This window comes from Oryctolagus cuniculus, chromosome 5 (assembly GCF_964237555.1).
Source record: "Oryctolagus cuniculus chromosome 5, mOryCun1.1, whole genome shotgun sequence".
Classification (NCBI taxonomy): Eukaryota; Metazoa; Chordata; class Mammalia; order Lagomorpha; family Leporidae; genus Oryctolagus; species Oryctolagus cuniculus.
Genome location: NC_091436.1, coordinates 12,466,091 through 12,483,571, shown reverse-complemented (window position 1 = coordinate 12,483,571; position 17,481 = coordinate 12,466,091). Strand labels below are relative to the sequence as shown.

Here is a 17,481-nt window from a genome sequence, read left to right as displayed (position 1 = left end):
TGTTGTTTAGTTTGATCTCTCTTAAACAACGGTGTGCATGCAGGAGTAAGGAGGCAGTGAGGGTCACTTTTGGTGTGGAGTTTGATCTTACTTCCCAGCCTGCCGCTGAGTGAATTGCCTGTGTGATGTGGCTTCCTGGGACTGCAGGAGGCCAGTGCCAGGATCCTCGCCTGTCATTACTACCTGACATTTCCCCAGTGACTGCTCATGGCTTTGTGATCATCAGCAACACTGAAGTGTAGCTTAGACTCTCTGGGCGGGAGCAGGGTGTTGGAAGAGAAAGGAGGAAGAAGCCAGAGCTGCAGTTACGTTGTCCAGCGAGGTGTTTCGCTGGCAGCCTCCTCCTGTCTTGGAAGAGCCTGTGTCGTGGTGGGCAGAGCAGGTCATCATGGGTTGGTGTTGCTGTCTCTCAGCTGTGTTGCCCTCCCAGGATTCCAGAGCTTTTAAATGGCTTCCGGAGGCCGCCTCCTTGCCCTGTCCTGCTGGGCGGTTTCTTTGCCCGCACATCTCTCCATGCCTTTGGAGCTTAGATCCCTTCACCTTGACTTCTGGTTGGAACCAACTGGCTTTGGAAGCCATCTAGTTTCACCTAGTTGAGCAACAGTCTATCCAGTGCCAGACTTGGGATGAAGACTTGGGTTGTATGTTGGTGGAGTGCTCTTTCCACTGCTCTTGATTTTGTTTCTTCATCTTCCAAGCTTCTTTTTTGAAGTGAAACGATCCTGGATGGATTTTTGATCTTGCTGAAAGCAGCCACATCCCTGGATTGTACGTAGTCCCTCAAAGCCGTGGTCTGTTCCTGCAGCATCTGTGTCCCCATTTTGCCATCGTCAACGACACGCTGCATTTGAAGCTTTTCAATTCTGTACCCCACGGGAGTAGATTAGAGCCATCTACTCGAATACTTAAGATTCTGTCTTCCAGTTTTGCCGTATGCGTCTCATCATCCCAAGGTTCCAATCTAGTGAGATGAGACTTGGGAACACGTCTGGGTTTTTTGGCTTCCTTTGACGCATTCCACACGAGTTGTTTTTCTCTCAGCCTCATTGCCTCTTCACTCTCCTCCTCTTCCTCCTCCTCCTCCTCCTGCTCTCCAAAGAGGTCAGTGTCGTCACCATCTTTGCTATCTGTAGCTCCACTTCCTGTGGTGTCTAACACATCGACAGGGCCATCCTGGCCCCAAGCTTTTTATCACTCCTGCCGGGCTGGCCTTTTCCTATTCCTTAGACTTGATGTGATTCTTTGGTGTAGGGCGTGACACAGTCGGCAGGCGGTGGGCTAGAGGCCACTACTGCCACATCTGCTGGTGAGGGCACGTACCCCTTGATGTGGCTTTTGTCTGCCAAGTAATCGTTGAGCCCCTGGAGGTAGGTGGGGCATCAGCTGTACCCAGGAGCTGGGGGCAGAGGAGGAGAAGGGTACAGGTGGTTGGTGCCTGGTGCTGAGAGAGAGAAAAGGGGCATTGCTCTTGAACTTGTTAACTTGAGAAACAGTGGCTAGAACTATTGAGAAGGGGGTGTGTGTGTAGCCGTAGGCTGGAAACCTGCATGCGCTAGGTACTTTTAATATTATTTTTGAACCTCTGCTCACAAGAGTTTACTTTTTCCCTTGGGACTTTAGGTTTAGAATGAAATTGTGATTGTTGCAAAAAAGAGAGCGTTGCTTGCAGAATGATCAAGTTGTGGGTGGCAATAAGTATCTATGATATGACACCACTGGTTTTCTATAATATCCCTTGCAATTTTGCCCTCAGCCCACCCTAGGGAAATACCACCAAAAGTCACTGCAATTTGATTCTTGGTTCAAATATATTATTTGAGAGCAGTGCTTTGGGAGATCTGGTTTGTGCAGCAATGGGAAGAGTGACAAAGCATTTCAGTAATTATTTTCATTGGTCTCCTTTGACCAAACAGGATGTTGTTTCTTCAGTGAGCAGGACCCTGTTTCATAAGACAGCCGTGTGCACGTCGTACCTCCCTGAGGGCATGAGGGGCCCTCGGAGCCGCCTACGGGGTTGTAGGTTGTCTCTTGCTTTCCTGTCTCTGTCTGAGCCTTTGGTCCCGTCATGACCCCTCTCTCAATGACTGATCTCATGCATATCCTTGTCATTTTCCCTGCAGATTTCAGCAACGTCCCTGACATTCCAACTGGTCTGAAAAGGAGCCAGACAGATGGCACCCTGGATCAGGTGTCCCACAGGGAGAAAATGGAGCAGACATTCAGGGTAAGATGTTGGCCCAGACCTCAGGCCCAGAACTGGGCAGGCAAGGGCTGTTCCCACCTTCACCTGACATGGGCACAGGTTATCTTCACCCAGGGCCCGGCAGTTGCTATAGACATTTTTTTTTTCATGAAAGAAAAGTGTTTCCTTATTTATCTTTTAAGTTTATTTTTGGGGCCTGCATTGTGGTGTAGTGGGTAAAGCCACTGTCTGCAGTGCCAGCATCTCATATGGTTGCCAGTTTGAGTCCTGGCTGTTCCACTTCTGATCCAGCTCTCTACTGTGGCCTGGGAAAGTAGTAGAAGATGGCCCAAGTCCTTGGGCCCCTGCACCCACATGGGAGACCTGGAAGAAGCTCCAGGCTCCTGGCTTCAGATGGCTCAGCTCTGGCTGTTGCGGCCATTTAGGGAGTGAACCAGCAGATGAAATCTCTCTCTCTCTCTCTCTCTGCCTCTGTCTCTCCGTAACTCTGCCTTTCAAATACGTAAATAAATCTTTAAAAATTTATTTATTAAAAGGCAGAATGACAGGAAGAGAGAAATCTTTCATCTACTAGTTTACTTCTAAATGGCCACAAGAGCCAGGGCTATGCCAGGCTGAAGCCAGGAGCCAGGAGCTCCATCCTGGTCTCTCACAGGAGTGGCAGGGGTCTGGACACTTGGGCCATCACCCTCTGCCTTCCCAGGTGCATTAGCAGGGGCCAGGACTCAAAGCAGCACTCCAGCAGTTTAACCTGCTGCCCCACGATGCCAGCCCCTCTTTGTTCATTCATTCATGAAGTGTGGTACTAACAGAGGCTGTTTGCTGTGGCAGAACATCTGTATCCCCGACACTGCCGGCTCCGCCCATCCCACGTTAGCATAGTTTTGCTTAGCTGTTTTGAGAAGGAAAACTAAGCCTAGGAACTGGGAAAGTCCTGTTAAATTACTAATCTGTTCCTTTCCTACAATTTTTTTTTTTTTTTTTTGGCTACAGGTAAGTGATTCCTGGAGTGCTGTCATTTTGGTGTGGTAGAACATAGGACAGCACTTGCCACGGTGACGTGCACCACTGAGTGGCGTTCAGTGTGTTCACATTGTTTTGCCACTGTCGTCACCAAGTATATCCATCATCTCAGAGAGAATCCCCGTGCTAATTAACTCATAGCTCTCCTTCCTCCCTGCCCCCCAGTCTCCTGGTAACCCCTGTTAGACTTTTGACCTCTTTTGCCGATTCCAGCTACCTCAAGTAAGTAGGATTATATGATACTTGTATTTTGATTTATTTCTCTTTGCCTATTGTCAGAATTTTAGGTTCATCCATGTTGGGGCATGTGTCTGACTTGCTTTTTCACAGCTGAATAATATTCCACTGTGTGTGTGCCGGATTTTGTGGCTGTGTGCCTCTGTAGGTGGACACTTGGGTTCTTGTTGCCATTTGGCTTTGGTGAGCGATGCTGCTATGAACATAGACCCCCGCAAGTTAGTGCTGGGCTCCTTGTTCTCAATTCTTTGGGGTGTGCACCTTGGAGTGGAATTACTGAGTCATAAATAATTCTATGTTAGGCTTTCTGTGGGACAGCCCAGCCTGTTTCCACAGTGTGGGCCATTTTGCACGCACCACCCCTCCCCAGCCCCAACCATGTATGGGGGTCTGATTGCAGCCTGTGCTTGGTAGTGCTGCTCTGTTCCATCCTGTTCCCACGTTTTTGGCTGTTCCTAGTCAGCTACCCCTTCAGAAATGATCTGAGTGACACGGTCTATTATAGAGTCTCATCAAGTTTTGACTGACTTTGAAGTAATAACTCTGTGTTACACTTCTTGCTTTTGTCTTAAGTACAAAATAAGAATGGAGGAAATGTAGGCAGTGACAGGTATTTAAATACAAGTTCTAGGGGGCCGCGCCCCAGCTGGGTTTGGACTGACGCTCCTGGGAGCTGGTGCTCTGGGCAGGCAGCTGTGTGGCACGCCCTCCGGGGAGCGGTGATGCCCCTGTTGGGGGTCTGGGTCACGTGGGGGCCTGCCAGCCTCGGAGTGGGTCCCAGCGGCTGCCGGCTTACAGCCCGTCCTTCTGTCTCTCCCCCATCCCCAAATCCTCTCCCGTTCTTCATCCACCTCCTCCGAGCTCTCTCCTCCTGTCCCACCCACCTCTTCATGCAAAGCAAGTGTGCAGCCGCCTCCCCTAGTCTGGTTTGGCTTCCAAGATACAGTTCTTTTGCTAAGCTGAAATCCATTGGCGCTTGTGGTCTTTCTGCTCTGTTCCTTCTCTGGTGGGTTCTGTAAGAAACCCCATATCATTCATCCATCTTTTATAGGAAGCAACGGGTCCCAGAGCATCAAATGCGTTTTGAGTGTCTTCATTTTTTTTATACCCCTTGATATGGATTAAGCAGAACTTGGCTCCCCAAACTCAGGCAGAAAACCCAGAGTCTTATGTGGATGATTAACGGATTAGTGCCAATGGTTGATGGAGTGGAGTGGAGGCTTGATCCAATTCTGACGTGTGAAAGTGGGCCTCCGGGGAGGCTTGGGTAGGTTGCCAGGGAGGAGTCCCAGGGTTGAGTCATGGCAGCCTTAGAAGGCAAGAACACACAGAGGGTAGAAGGCCTGCTTCCTGCCTCTCTGCATCCCGGCACGCCACGTGAGCCTCGCCCTGCAGGTGTTCAGCGGATGCCAGACTGGTGGGGCTGCTGATCTGGTACGCTCAGCCTCCCAAACTGTAAACAGAAATACCTCTCGTTCTTCATGAGTGGGTCCTCTCAGGTATTAGGCTGTAGTGAAGATGAGTGGACTAATTCATCCCTGAATGTAGAAGCAAGGCTGTTTACGGGGCGTGTGCCCGTGGGGAGCTGGCACAGTGCGGCAGCCTGGGGGAAGCACTTAACGCCCTTAGGAATAATGACTTTGCTCTCTGTGTAATCTGCTTGTGTTACGTGCTACAGTCCTTAAAAGGGAATTATTTCCCTGCCACAATTTATTTTAAGGGTCTATAACATGCATGAGATATGTCACACGTTAGCATGGTCCCGCCATTTCCATGTCTGCTATTGAGCTGTGGCTATCATAGCTGTGAGGGCCTTTTCCAAGTGAACATTGAGCACCGCTTAGACATTTAGAGGTGGCGGGCAAGCTGCGGATCAGGCTGAAAGTGGGGTGGCTTCCATTGTTGACCTTGTTCAGGATGGCAGGCGCTGGGCTTTGTGGCTAATTCACCTGCATCTTCTATTAAAGTGCTCGGGTTTGAGTCCAGCTCTGCTCCCAGTTCCAACTTTCCACTGATGCAGGCCCTGGGAGGCAGCAAGTGATACTCAAACAACTGGGTTCCTGCCACCCACGTGGGACATCTGGATTGAGTTCCCAGCTCCTGACTTTGGCCTGGCCCAGCCTTGGTGACTGTGGGCATTTGGGGAGTAACCAGTGAATAAGATGCTGTCTGCCTATCTGTTGGTCTGTCTCTCTACTTCTGTCTTCATCTCTGTGTCTTTCAAATAAATATAAAACTCAGTGGAAACAAAGTGGTGAAGGGAAGAAGAAATTAAATAAAAGAATACCAAAGATCACAGAAGGGGAGGGGCTGGGATTGTGGTGCCATGGCTTAAACCACTGCTCGCGATGCCAGCGTCCCACATCTGAGCGCTGGTTTGAGTCCTGGCTGCTCTGCTTCCCATCAGCTTCCTGCTAATGCACACTCTGGGAGGCAGCAGATTAAGACGGCCCAAGTCCTTGGGTTGCTGCCACCCAAGTGCGAGACCTGGATTATGTTTGTAGCATTGACCTGACCCATACTCGCTGTTGTGGCCATTTGAGGAATGAACCAGCAGATAGCATCTCTCCCTCTCTCGCTCCCTCCCCCTCTCTCTCTCCCCCTCTCCCCCATTCTGTAACTCTTGTCTTTCAAAATTAGATAAATAAATCTTTTTTTTAAAAAAGCACAAAAAGAAAAAACTATTGGGAAAGCATACAGACTGAGTATCCCTTATCCAAAATGCTTGGGATCAGAAATGTTTCAGGTTTTGGATTTTTTTTTTTTAATTTTTGGATATTTGCAAATGCATAATGAGATGTCTTAGGGATGGGACCCAAGTCTAAACACAAAATTTACTTATGTTTCCTGCACATGGTATACACATGGGTTGAAGATAATACTGACACAGTGCTTTTAGCGCACCCCAGTGTTGACTGCAACCCTCCCATGAGGTCAGGCGTGGGACTTCTCACTTGCGGCTCCTGTTGGCGCTCTTTGGATGCGGATGTTCAGAACAGGGGTGCTTAACCTGGCAAGCGATTGCTGTCAGCTTCCTCTCAAGTCACCCTGGTCCCCGCCTATTTTCACACACGAAGATATCTACCTGTAATAGTGGGTTTCAGGACATTAAAAAACATCTTAGCAGTCACTTGTATGTTCTTTGCTTCTGGGGGAAAAAAAAGAATTGATGAGCCCAGAAAGGAGTAACTCTGATGGATATTAATGACAAGGAGGAGCAAGTTTCAAATGTAAAGATTAAAAATTGTATTTTGCTGTTTGGTGTTGGTTTGGGTTTTAACCTCTGCAAGCATCACTTTAAATCTAAAAGCAATCCTCTTCTGTTTTGAAAATGGTGAATTTGGAGATGTAGGATGCGTTTCCAGTGTATGCTGGGAGTGGGCCTTTTGGGGTCCCCCGTGTGCTGTCCCCAGCTGCCCACAGGGAGAAGACCTGCCTCTGTTTCCCTTTTGGGCCTCCCACTCTGCACCAACGCATCTTTCCAGGGGTCATTAACTTCTTTGCAGATTGGACCCTGATTGAACCTGGGCTGTCTGGGGTCTTTCCTCTCGCGTATTCTAGACTGTAGAATAAGGAATAATTTCCCATGAAAATCAGATGGAGCACAGCTGTAAGCAGGCTTTGACAGGCAGCAATTTCAGCAAACGGCTTATAATTGATCGCCTTCTTTCTCTGTCAGGGTGCCTATTACTGTCACAGCTCTTTGTGTGACCCTGACAGCCTCCCCTGGGTGGGTTTTTTTTCCCCCTTCCAATATTGTTAGCCATTAGCGTGTGCTGTTGTAACAGTTTGGAGTTTGAAAGGAATGAACAATTGCTCTTTGGAGGAGGGAGTTGAAGGAGTTTTGGGTTGGTTTGGGGGACCCCAAGGTGTGTTAAGCAGCCCTGCACAGAAATGTCACAGCATCTCCCTTTCTGCTCTGGGCGGTTCTGTCTGCCCTGACCTGGTGCCTCGCCAGGGCAGCCAGGCTCCCAGCGGGGTGGAAAGACAGAGGGAGGGGGGAGCCTTCCCGAGTCACTGCCGCTGCTGGGGAGGGAGAGCTTGGTGGCGCTACGGCGTCCTTGTGGCTGTGACTGGGAGGAACAGTTGGGGATTTTTTTTTTTTTCATTGCCTGGGGATGAGACTGAGAGCGAATGTGTGCCTTACTCATTCCCTAGCCGCCGACTGCTCCCAGAGGGAGCAGGTGTCTTTGAACTTGCCCTTTTCATGTGCAGCCTGTAAGTAAATGAGACTTTAGTTTTCATGAATGTAGATTCTGATCCAAATGTACGCATGCTTGCATGGTTTTATTTTCTCGTTGGAAAGTTGATTTTACTCTGAAAATGTCTAAGGGCTGTTAGGCGCATGAGATGAGATGCCTTTCTTTCCAGAAGGGGTTCTGATGGTAATATTTACTCCCTCTATACAGCTGAGAGGAGAGAACTTCTTTTGGTTGCTAATCATTCTGTGACATGGTCAACTTTTCCTTTCTCATCCCAAGGTCTTTAAATTCATCTCTGAGATAGGTTTGTCCACTTGAAATAGAGCAGACAAGCTGATGGAATTATTAACTCTGATGTTTAAAGGGGGTAGTAGGGGAAACTGGGTACAGCAGATAATGTTGTGCTTCTGAGAACTTCCTTGGGGTGAGGTATATACATGCGTTGGGCTTAAAGCTGGGAAAGAAAATCCACTAAAGTGAAGCCCATCTCCTACAAGGTAAGCAGAGGCTCCCATGTATTTCACTCCTGGCTGAACAGTGTTTCCGCGCTTTGGAAGAACTTTATGTAATCACCTAGCGCAGCTCTGCCAGTGATTATTTTTTGCAGTTTGGTGGGCGTTGTGTTGATGGAACACAGAGCATTGAAGATCTGGAGATACATAGCTTGACAACCGCGTGTTGTGTGCTGCAGTTGAATCTTTTTGTCCTGTGTATTGTTGCAAGGTAGAAGAAAAGCATGAGCCCTAATGGTTTGGTTTCTTGCGCACAGTGTGAGCATAACTCGCGTGGAACGCTGAGCTCCTCCGCACCCACTTAGCCCCACCGCGTCAGTGTTTCGCATTAATTTCTCTGCAGACTTTGCATGTCTAAGAAGCAAAAAGCAAAAGGAATAGATTATGGGGCAATAGGGTTTGTTCTCCAGCATTTTCCGAGAGTATGTTTTCCTTTGAGCTCCCTGCGTTATTTCAAGATTTTTTTGGTTGTAAGATGCTTTCATTAGACATTTAAAGTAAAATATGATTTATGTCTCACAGCAGTCCTTCTACAGGGTTGCTCATCTATCCATGAATTTAATTATTATCCCGTTCTTTAAAATGAAACACACCTACATCCATGTGCGAGTTATCTGGCCTGATCCTGTTTGAATGAGCAAGGAGATAGCACAGGTTCTCAAAACAAGTGCTTTGTCCCTGAAAAGTGATTCGCCGGGTGACACCCCCCAGAAGGGGAACATATAAGTGATCCTTCACCATGATGTGGTTCCGGGTAGCGTTTCCCTGCAGGCAGTGGCGTATTGGAAAGAACGCTTGACCTCACGGTTGGAAACCTGAATTTGAATTCTGACCCATCAGGATTTCCTATTGTGTGACCTGGGACAAGTGACCTAAACTTACTTAATTTCTCTCTCTCTCTCTCCCTCTCTCTCTCTCTCTCTTTAAGATTTATTTATTTATTTGCAAGGCAGATTTACAGAGAGGCAGATTCAGAGAGAGAGACAGAGGTCTTCCATCCGCTGGTTCACCCCCCAAATAGCTGCAACAGCCAGAGCTGCGCCGATCCAAAGCCAGGAGCCCCTTCCAGGTCTCCTACATGGGTGCAGGGGCCCAAGGACTTGGGCCATCTTCCACTGCTCTCCCAGGCCATAGAAGAGAGCTGGATCGGAAGTAGAGCAGCCGAGACTACAACCGGTGCCCATATGGGATGCTGGTACCGCAGGCAGGGGCTTTACCTACTACTCCAGAGTAACCCAGCCTTTCTAAGCCTGCGTGTCCTCTCTGGAACTCAGTAGAGTAACACCAGCAACCCTGTGTGGAAGGGGTCACGTGAGACCTTGTATGACCAGAAGCACAAATGAGAGCGATTGCTAAGCTGTCAGTTACCCTGCTGACGCGTCTCCCATGTGTGTGTGTGTGTGAGCCCCTTCCCACTCTGTTCACCTGCCAGCCTCTTCCTCTGGGGGACTCAACGGCAGATGAGAAGTTGTGAACAAGTAGACAGGCACCCTAAGGAGTCCTGTGGACGTTAAGACACGTGCTTGACTTAAAGTGTTAGCTGTCTGCTCAGTGTTCTTGGAGTCAATGTCAGTGTCATATTCTCCCAAGAGATGAAAAAGAGAGACCCAAGGCCTTAGGAGCGGGCTGCTCTGAACACAGGGTCAGCGCACCTGCTAGTGCATCTTCGTCCCCTGTAGTGCTGTCAGTCGGTGAGCTTTTCCAAGGTGGTGCTAACTGACCCAGTCCAGGTGGCATCTGTGAGATGGGAGGAGCCGTGGACACTGAGAGTCTTGGTGACATCTAAGAGGCCGTGTGGGATGTTGTCCCGTTAGGAAGAGAGAGGTGGCAAGGACACAGGACAGCCTGGTCTCTCTGCACCCGGCTCCTGAGTGCATTGTTCTGTGTGTCTAATACTGCACAGCCCATCGACAGGGAGCTGGTGGCGTTTGTGGCCTTGTTTGAAGTGACTGTGCCTGCTTCTTCCTATGCCATGTCTGGCCTCTTTGTACTTAGCTAGACTAAGTAGGGGGAAAGGAAAAAAAAAAAAAAACCACTGCTCATTTCCCGAGCTCCCGGGTGTCCAAGCCCTGCTCATCCGGGTCTGTCCGTGATGATCAGGGTCGGTGTGTCGGGGCTGGGGTGGCAGGCAGGTGGTGGCTCGCGGAGGATGTGGCCGTGGCAAGAAGCTGTCAGACTCTTGTCCTCCTTGTCACCGTGTTCCATGGATATGCCTCACACAGCAGGGCTGGAGATGTCACCCGTGTGTCAACATGAACACGGGAAAGAAAAAGAAACATCCCAGGGTGGGTGTCAGGGAGGGGCTGAGAGTGAGCGGTGCTGGGAACGTGGGCACGGACACGCCTAGATGGTGGCTGCGTGGAGAGCGGCGCGTGGGAGCTTGCCCTGCACAAGGAGACTGACAAGGCCCAGCTGGAGGAACCCTTGCTGCTGCTGGCCTTCCCCCCCACTGCTTGCAGCTGGCCCGAGCCCCATTGGTGAGGCTGATTCCTCCTGGCCGAACTTGTCCCTGGACAGAAGCAAACCAAAACACGGGCAGGGGTGCTGTGGCCCAAGCCGTGGGCTCCCTGGGGTCAGGCGACACGGCGACAACCCCCCGGTGGGATGCTGCCCCTTCAGCCCTCGGCTGTCTGGGCCTTTGCCAGGGAGAACTAGAAAATGGAGACTGGCGTGGCTAGAGGCTAAGATGGGTGAGCCCAGGGGGTCAAGGCTTGTGTCTTCCCTGTGAAATGTGGACCGTGTGTGGGTCTAGGAGCAGAGTGTAGTGAAGGCTGAGAGGTTTGGGGGCCTGGTGAGGCTGGGCTGGGAGGCGTGGGGCTGGCTGTGTCCCTCTTGGCTCTGTTGGCCTCTCGTCTGGAGCGGGGAGGCCATCTCCCCTGACTTACTGTGTGAAGTTAGAAGCATCCAGAAGGGTCATTTATTCCTTTCTTCCCCTTTTTAAATTTTTTTTAAAAAAACATTGTTCATTTTTAAATTTATTGGAAAGACAGAGAGACCTAGAAACTGAGAACTGTGCCAGCTGCTGGTTCACTCCCCCAAATGTCACAATGGCCAGGGCTGGGCCAGGCTGAAGCCAGGAGCCAGGAACTCAGTCCAGGTCTCCCATGTGGGAGGCGGGGACCCAAGAACTAGAGCCAGCATCCGCTGCCTCCTATGGTGTGCACTGGCTGGACGCAGGACTTGGGAGCGGAGCCAGGACTCGAACCCAGGCACTCCAGTATGTGGTGTGGGCGTCCTGAGCGGCTGCTGGACAGCTCCGCCCGACACCCGCCCCTTGGCCCCTTTTATCTGTGGGTAATTGTAGCTGCTTTGTGAGCAGCCCAGGTCTCTCCAGATGCCGCTCTTCTCTCTGTCCTGTTTTGCATCCCCTGTACTTTCCTTCTGTCTTCCCTCATCCCCTGCTTCTCTAGACTTTCCCTTCGCAGCCTGTTTTTTCTGGGGAAAAAAATAATCTGTTGCTATGCAGGGTCATCGCCAGAGTCACATCAAGGAGAAGAGAGAGAGAGGAAGTTCTCGCTGGCAGCAGCGTGAGAGCTGCAGAGTGAGTCACGAAGTGGGGCGGCTGCAGGCTGGGGGCTTGGCAGGTGCAGCCCTGCCTCTGAAATTAACTTGGCCTCAGAGCAGCCCGAGTGCCGACGGGATCTTTGCGCCGCCTCCCTCACGCTGCTGGCACAGTGACTCCCAGGATGGTGACTCAGACACTGCAGAGCGGAGGCCACACAAGAGTTTGACCCTGATGGGGCCGAGCGGCCTTGGGGCGAGGTGGTCTTCACTGGATGGTTAGCTGCCCGTGTTGATTTCTGATGCAGGCTGCTTCCCGCAGTTTCTCTCCTTGAAACGGCAGGGCCACAGTTTTGCTCCCATCCTGAGACAAGACCTTGGGGAGGATGTGTTTGTCCTTCAAGGCAAACCGGGGGGCTAAGTGCAGAGAGCAGCTTTGGGTGGTGGGAGGGGTCTCCAGCCGGTGGCTTCTGGGGCTAGCGGTGGAGGCGGGGCTGGGGCGGTTCCGGGTGTCCCTTCTCTCTCATCATGCCCCGTGCCTTCCGTCTCATTTCTGCGGATTTATTTCCTTTCCGGACTTCCTGGACTGGAGATAGACGGCCGCAGACACCTCAGGGTGACTGCACCCTCGGGCCAGACCCTGAGCTGATGTCAACACCACTTGCAGGTTCTTGCACTTCCTTCAGGAAAGCCATGTGGACGTAGGGTGGACTCAGTGAGAAGCACGCACAGCTTTTGGCCCAGCGTCTACCCCGGCTAAGCTCTTCCTTGGACAGGGCGGTCATCCAGCTTCTTGTCCTGTGAAACCAAAGGTTCTGTCCGTCTCTCCCGCTCTGACGCCTCTCCTTGTCTGTGCTTCTGCACAAATACCTGAGCTAAAGCAGTTTTTATCCTCATGAATATGGAGAGCTGCTTAAGCGGAAACTAAGTCTTAGAAGAACCTTATTAGAAATAGCATCGTGAGTTAGGCGTCACGGTTCTTCACGCGCATCGCCGCCGTCCGGCTCTGAGGTCTGGGCGGATTTTAAGGTAAATGGTAAGCGCAGGGCAGGACGGTTGGATGCCTTCTCCCCACATCCTCTCTGCTGTTGTATGTCTTCCCTTGTTGAGGACGTCATTCACAGCAGGCCATTTGGGAACTGGTGAACCGCTCAGACACACGTGTTAAAAAAGTTATGGAAATTCCAGGGAGTTCACGGAATCACAGGACTTTTTGGTGTGGATTTTCTCGTTAGGAATCTCTGAACTCCAGGTTTGCAGCTCTGACACTGAGTAAGCATCGGAATAGTCCAGCCGCTCGCTGTCTTAATACAGTGGACACGGGGAAGCAGTCGTCAAGTGCTTGCAATGTGAAAAACACTGAATGTTTAGTTGGGAGGCATTTTGAGCTTTGTCTTCCAGCCTACTTGGTTTGGTGGGATTAGCTATTAATACTTCAGCTATTAATACTTCAGTTTTTTTTTCACATGCCAGGAGACATTGAGGACTGTTAAATGAATGACAGCCCCTAGATGGCAAATACCTGATGAGCTTGAGACAGAATAGACCATGTTCCCGATGGTGGGTAGACATCCTCCACTTATTGGACACAACTGGCAATACTGTGTGTTGATGTTTTGGTATTTTAAAACGTTTTATTTTCTGTGTTTAGTAGAAAGAGTGATGGGGTGGTGGGGAAGCATTTAGACCTTGATCCCAAACCAAAAATGTATAGATGTCTTTGGTGCAATACACAGGTGTCTGAGGGAGTAAGGGGTGGTTTACAGCCTCAGCTGTGGGGGCACTGGTGCAGCAGGGGCTCCTGTGTTCCTTGCTTTAAGGATGTGTTGCAATGGACTTCACCTTTGACTTTCCTTTTTTTTTTTTTTTTTTAAGATTTATTTATTTGAAAGGCAGAGTTACAGAGAAGCGGAGGGAGGGAGGGAGGGAGGGGGGGGGAGAGAGAGAGAGAGAGATCTTCCATCTGCTGCACCAGTCAGGAGCCAGGAGCTTATTCTGGGTCTCCCACACTGGTGCAGGGGCCCAAAGACTTGGGCCATCTGCTGCTGCTTTCCCAGCCATAGCAGAGAGCTGGATCGGAAGTGGAGCAGCCGGGACTCAAACCAGCGCCCATATGGGATTCCAGCACTGCAGGCAGCGGCTTTACCTGCTGGGTCACAGCGGTGGCTCCCACCTTTGGCTTTTCACAACAAGAAGTTAGCTCAGTCTTTGTGGCTGCTTGCTTCCTTTTGTTTAAAGGAGTAGTAGCCACAGTTGCAGCCTCATTTTGACTTGCCACTATTTGGGTGTCTTGAGTCTTATCTTTAATATTTACCAAGAATATGTGTGTGCACACACGTATACACACGTGCATAGTTTCACACCACTTGTTCATTCTCCATTGAGTTCTTCACAGACATTCTTGGATGTCAGCCATTGATAAGAGGTCTGAAACAGTCACCTTGATACCTTCTTTAACAATTCTCGTGCTCTTGGACAATGTAGTGAAATGCACACTTTGCATGCATTAAATGAAGCGGCGTTTGGATCTCAGTTCTGTATGCCTGTTCTTACTCATGGCAGATGCCTACCTTTGATCGTGTCCCAACCGCACTTGGTGGCTGCTTTCACTTTTTAAAAAAGTAAGTTCTAAGAAACTGTTCTGAGTCATCCCGTGGTTTCCGCTGGAGTCTCAGCTATGAGCTGGATTTATGTGACACCGTCTGTTTGCAGATGGGGGTTGAGGGAGAGGGGCACGGGTGGGAAACCCCGCCTAGGAACGCTTCCCCAGAAGAGGGTGCGGTGTTTTTACCATCTCTGATGGCAGCTGCCAGTGCTGAGAGTCCAGAGTGGGTACTTAGATCTGTAGGTCAGTCTCCTGCTGTTCTTGATAATGCATGAGGCACAGGGCCACAGAAACATGCATGTCACTACCATGATAGTGGCATGTAGCACAGGGCCACAGAAACATGCATGTCGCTACCATGATAGTGGCATGTAGCAAGGGCCACAGAAACATGCATGTCGCTACCATGATAGTGGCATGTAGCAAGGGCCACAGAAACATGCATGTCGCTACCATGATAGTGGCATGCAGCACAGGGCCACAGAAACATGCATGTCACTACCATGATAGTGGCATGTAGCACAGGGCCACAGAAACATGCATGTCGCTACCATGATAGTGGCATGTAGCACAGGGCCACAGAAACATGCATGTCGCTACCATGATAGTGGCATGTAGCACAGGGCCACAGAAACATGCATGTCGCTACCATGATAGTGGCATGAAGCACAGGGCCACAGAAACATGCATGTCGCTACCATGATAGTGGCATGTAGCACAGGGCCACAGAAACATGCATGTCGCTACCATGATAGTGGCATGTAGCACAGGGCCACAGAAACATGCATGTCGCTACCATGATAGTGGCATGTAGCACAGGGCCACAGAAACATGCATGTCGCTACCATGATAGTGGCATGTAGCACAGGGCCACAGAAACATGCATGTCGCTACCATGATAGTGGCATGAAGCACAGGGCCACAGAAACATGCATGTCGCTACCATGATAGTGGCATGAAGCGCAGGGCCACAGAAACATGCATGTCGCTACCATGGAAGGAAGGGGAGGATTTTGCAGTGTGCTTTCAGGGCACTCCCACTTCCGTCTTTTCTCCTTTTCATCCCTGTGTGGTGTCTCCTCCCCTTCCCGTGTTCTGTTGGTTCAGCTCCTGAAGTGTCCTTGGCAGGCTCTCATTCTTTGTTTCCACCTGCCTTCCCTGGCGTTCTCAGAAGCAGGTGTCCAGTGAGGTCGCTAGGGACTGTGCATTTGCGGAGAAGGCTCTGGGCAAGGCTGGGGGGTCCTACGCTAAGGGCTCAGAAACCCCAGATGTCGCATGGCTTGTGGAGTCCTGCAGCCTCCTCCCTCTTGCTCTGCTCCAGCTGGCTGTGGAATGGTTCAGAATCCATCACCTCTGTGGCTGCTTCAGTCACAAGATAAAGTGGAATCTGGGAGGAGGTGGCCAGGCTGTGCCTGGGGCTTCCAGGTGGCAGAAGAGGGGTGTGTGTGCGCGTGTGCGCGTGTGTCTTCTTTCCTCTATTCTGAGTATCAGGGTCTTGACTATGATGCTTCAATAGATGAGTTACCACGAATGAAAGCTGGATCATCAAGTTGGTAATTCAAGGTGAGGTTTGAAGATTGTTCTGGGGACAGACATTTAGGCTAGTGGCCAAGACGCCTGTGTCCCAAATCAGAGCACCTGAGATCAACATCTGGCTGATTCCTGATCCACCTCCTGCCCATGCAGGCCCTGGGAGGCGGCAGCAATGACTCAGTCGCTGGGCACCAGTCACCCACGGGGGAGACCTGGACTGAGGGCTCAGCTCCCGTCTTGGACGCCAGCTGTTGTGGGCCTTTGGGGAGTGAACTGGGAAACTGAAGGTCTCCCGCATTCTCATTCTCATCCTCTCTCTCAAATACATACATGAGCAATTTAAACATCAATTAAAAAAAAAAAATTTAAATGGCCTTCTCTGTGTCCGAGGCTCCGAGAGCATTTCCGTTTCCATCCTGTGGTCACCACTTTGTCTCTTCCGTCCCTGGGTCTGGCTCCAGCGTCTGGCTGTGTGTGCCTCTCCCAGGGTTTCCGCTTTGCTCACCACCAGGGAACCACGGCCTTGGTGACTTCGCAGTTATTGATTTGTACCTTCCAGAAGGTCAGTCAAAAATGTCAAGTCATTTATTAGAAATAATAGTTGTCTTCATTGAAGTTTCATTACTTCATTTCTGCTATGTCGTCAGTGGTGGATTTTGGAGGTGGGCTGGCAGTAACGCCTCAGGCAAACGCATGCACACATGTTGCTCCACACACAAGCCCATCGTTACTTTGGGACTGCCTGTCAGTCTGGATGCCAGAATAAGGTAACATGTAACTGACATTGTTGAAATCCATCAAAAAATTAATTGAAAATGTAGTTAAAGGGTATACAGCCTGTATCTGTACTCGCTTAGATAAATAACCCTTAGTAGTACCCATTCCTAACTAAGTTGCTAGGATATGAACAAATCATTTGATGTTTTATATTCTTAGGATTTTTCTCCCTAAAGCTATTCCTTTAAAAAATTTATTTGAAAGGCAGAGAGACAGAGACAGAAAAAGCTCCCATCTGCTGGTTTATTCACCAAATGCCTACAACAGCCGGGGCTGGGCCAGGCTGAAGCCAGGAGCCAGGAACTCAGTCTAGACCTCCCATGGGACTGGCGGAGATGCAGATGCTTGGGCCATCACCTGCTGCCTCCCAGGGTACACATTAGCAGGAAGCTGGGGTTGGGAGCAGAGCTGAGACTCGAACTCAGGCACTCTGATCTGGGATGCGGACGTCCCCAGTGGTGTCTTAGCTACTGAGCTAAGTGCTAGCCCCAGCTGTACCGTTTTGAAATCAGATCCCAGGTATTATTTAGAGCCAAATTTCCAAAGTAAAAAAAAAAAATCAAGGCCTGTCTAAGCACGGAGGGGATGTGGTTGGTTTCAGACCAGTCGTAGTGCCTGGGCCCTCTCTACCTACTCTGCAGAAAGTGACTGGGGGCGTCCTTGATCCGTGAGACCTGGAGGAACCATGACAACAGAAGTGTCCTTGCGAAGATGTCATCCGGGAAGCAGCCACTCAAGGGGACGAGGAGGAGAAGGGTTGGCTGCCCGCCCCGCCCCCCGCCCCCGAGGCTGTAGCGGGGTATCCTGCAGCGCCGGTCAGTGTTGCTAGTGTGCCGGAACTGACAGCTCTGCTTCCGCATGGAACCAGACATTGTAGATGGTGAAATT

The 17,481-nt window shown here is 50.4% G+C and overlaps 1 protein-coding gene and 1 pseudogene across 8 annotated transcripts in view; one reads left to right on the top strand and one right to left on the bottom strand.

Moving 5' to 3' along the window:
* The window catches only part of TIAM2 (TIAM Rac1 associated GEF 2), a 246,507-nt gene that overhangs the window by 199,369 nt on the left and 29,657 nt on the right, over positions 1 to 17,481 (top strand). For 7 of the 8 annotated variants that reach the window (XM_070073356.1, XM_070073350.1, XM_070073355.1 and 4 more), the window contains one exon: positions 2,121 to 2,224. In XM_070073356.1, the coding sequence (XP_069929457.1) occupies positions 2,121 to 2,224 (104 nt within the window). Of the gene's footprint in view, positions 1 to 2,120; positions 2,225 to 7,582; positions 7,682 to 17,481 lie in introns of those variants that run through there. The other variant, XM_070073357.1, reaches the window with a different exon arrangement.
* Positions 590 to 2,067, bottom strand: LOC138849753 (elongation factor 1-beta pseudogene; annotated as a pseudogene).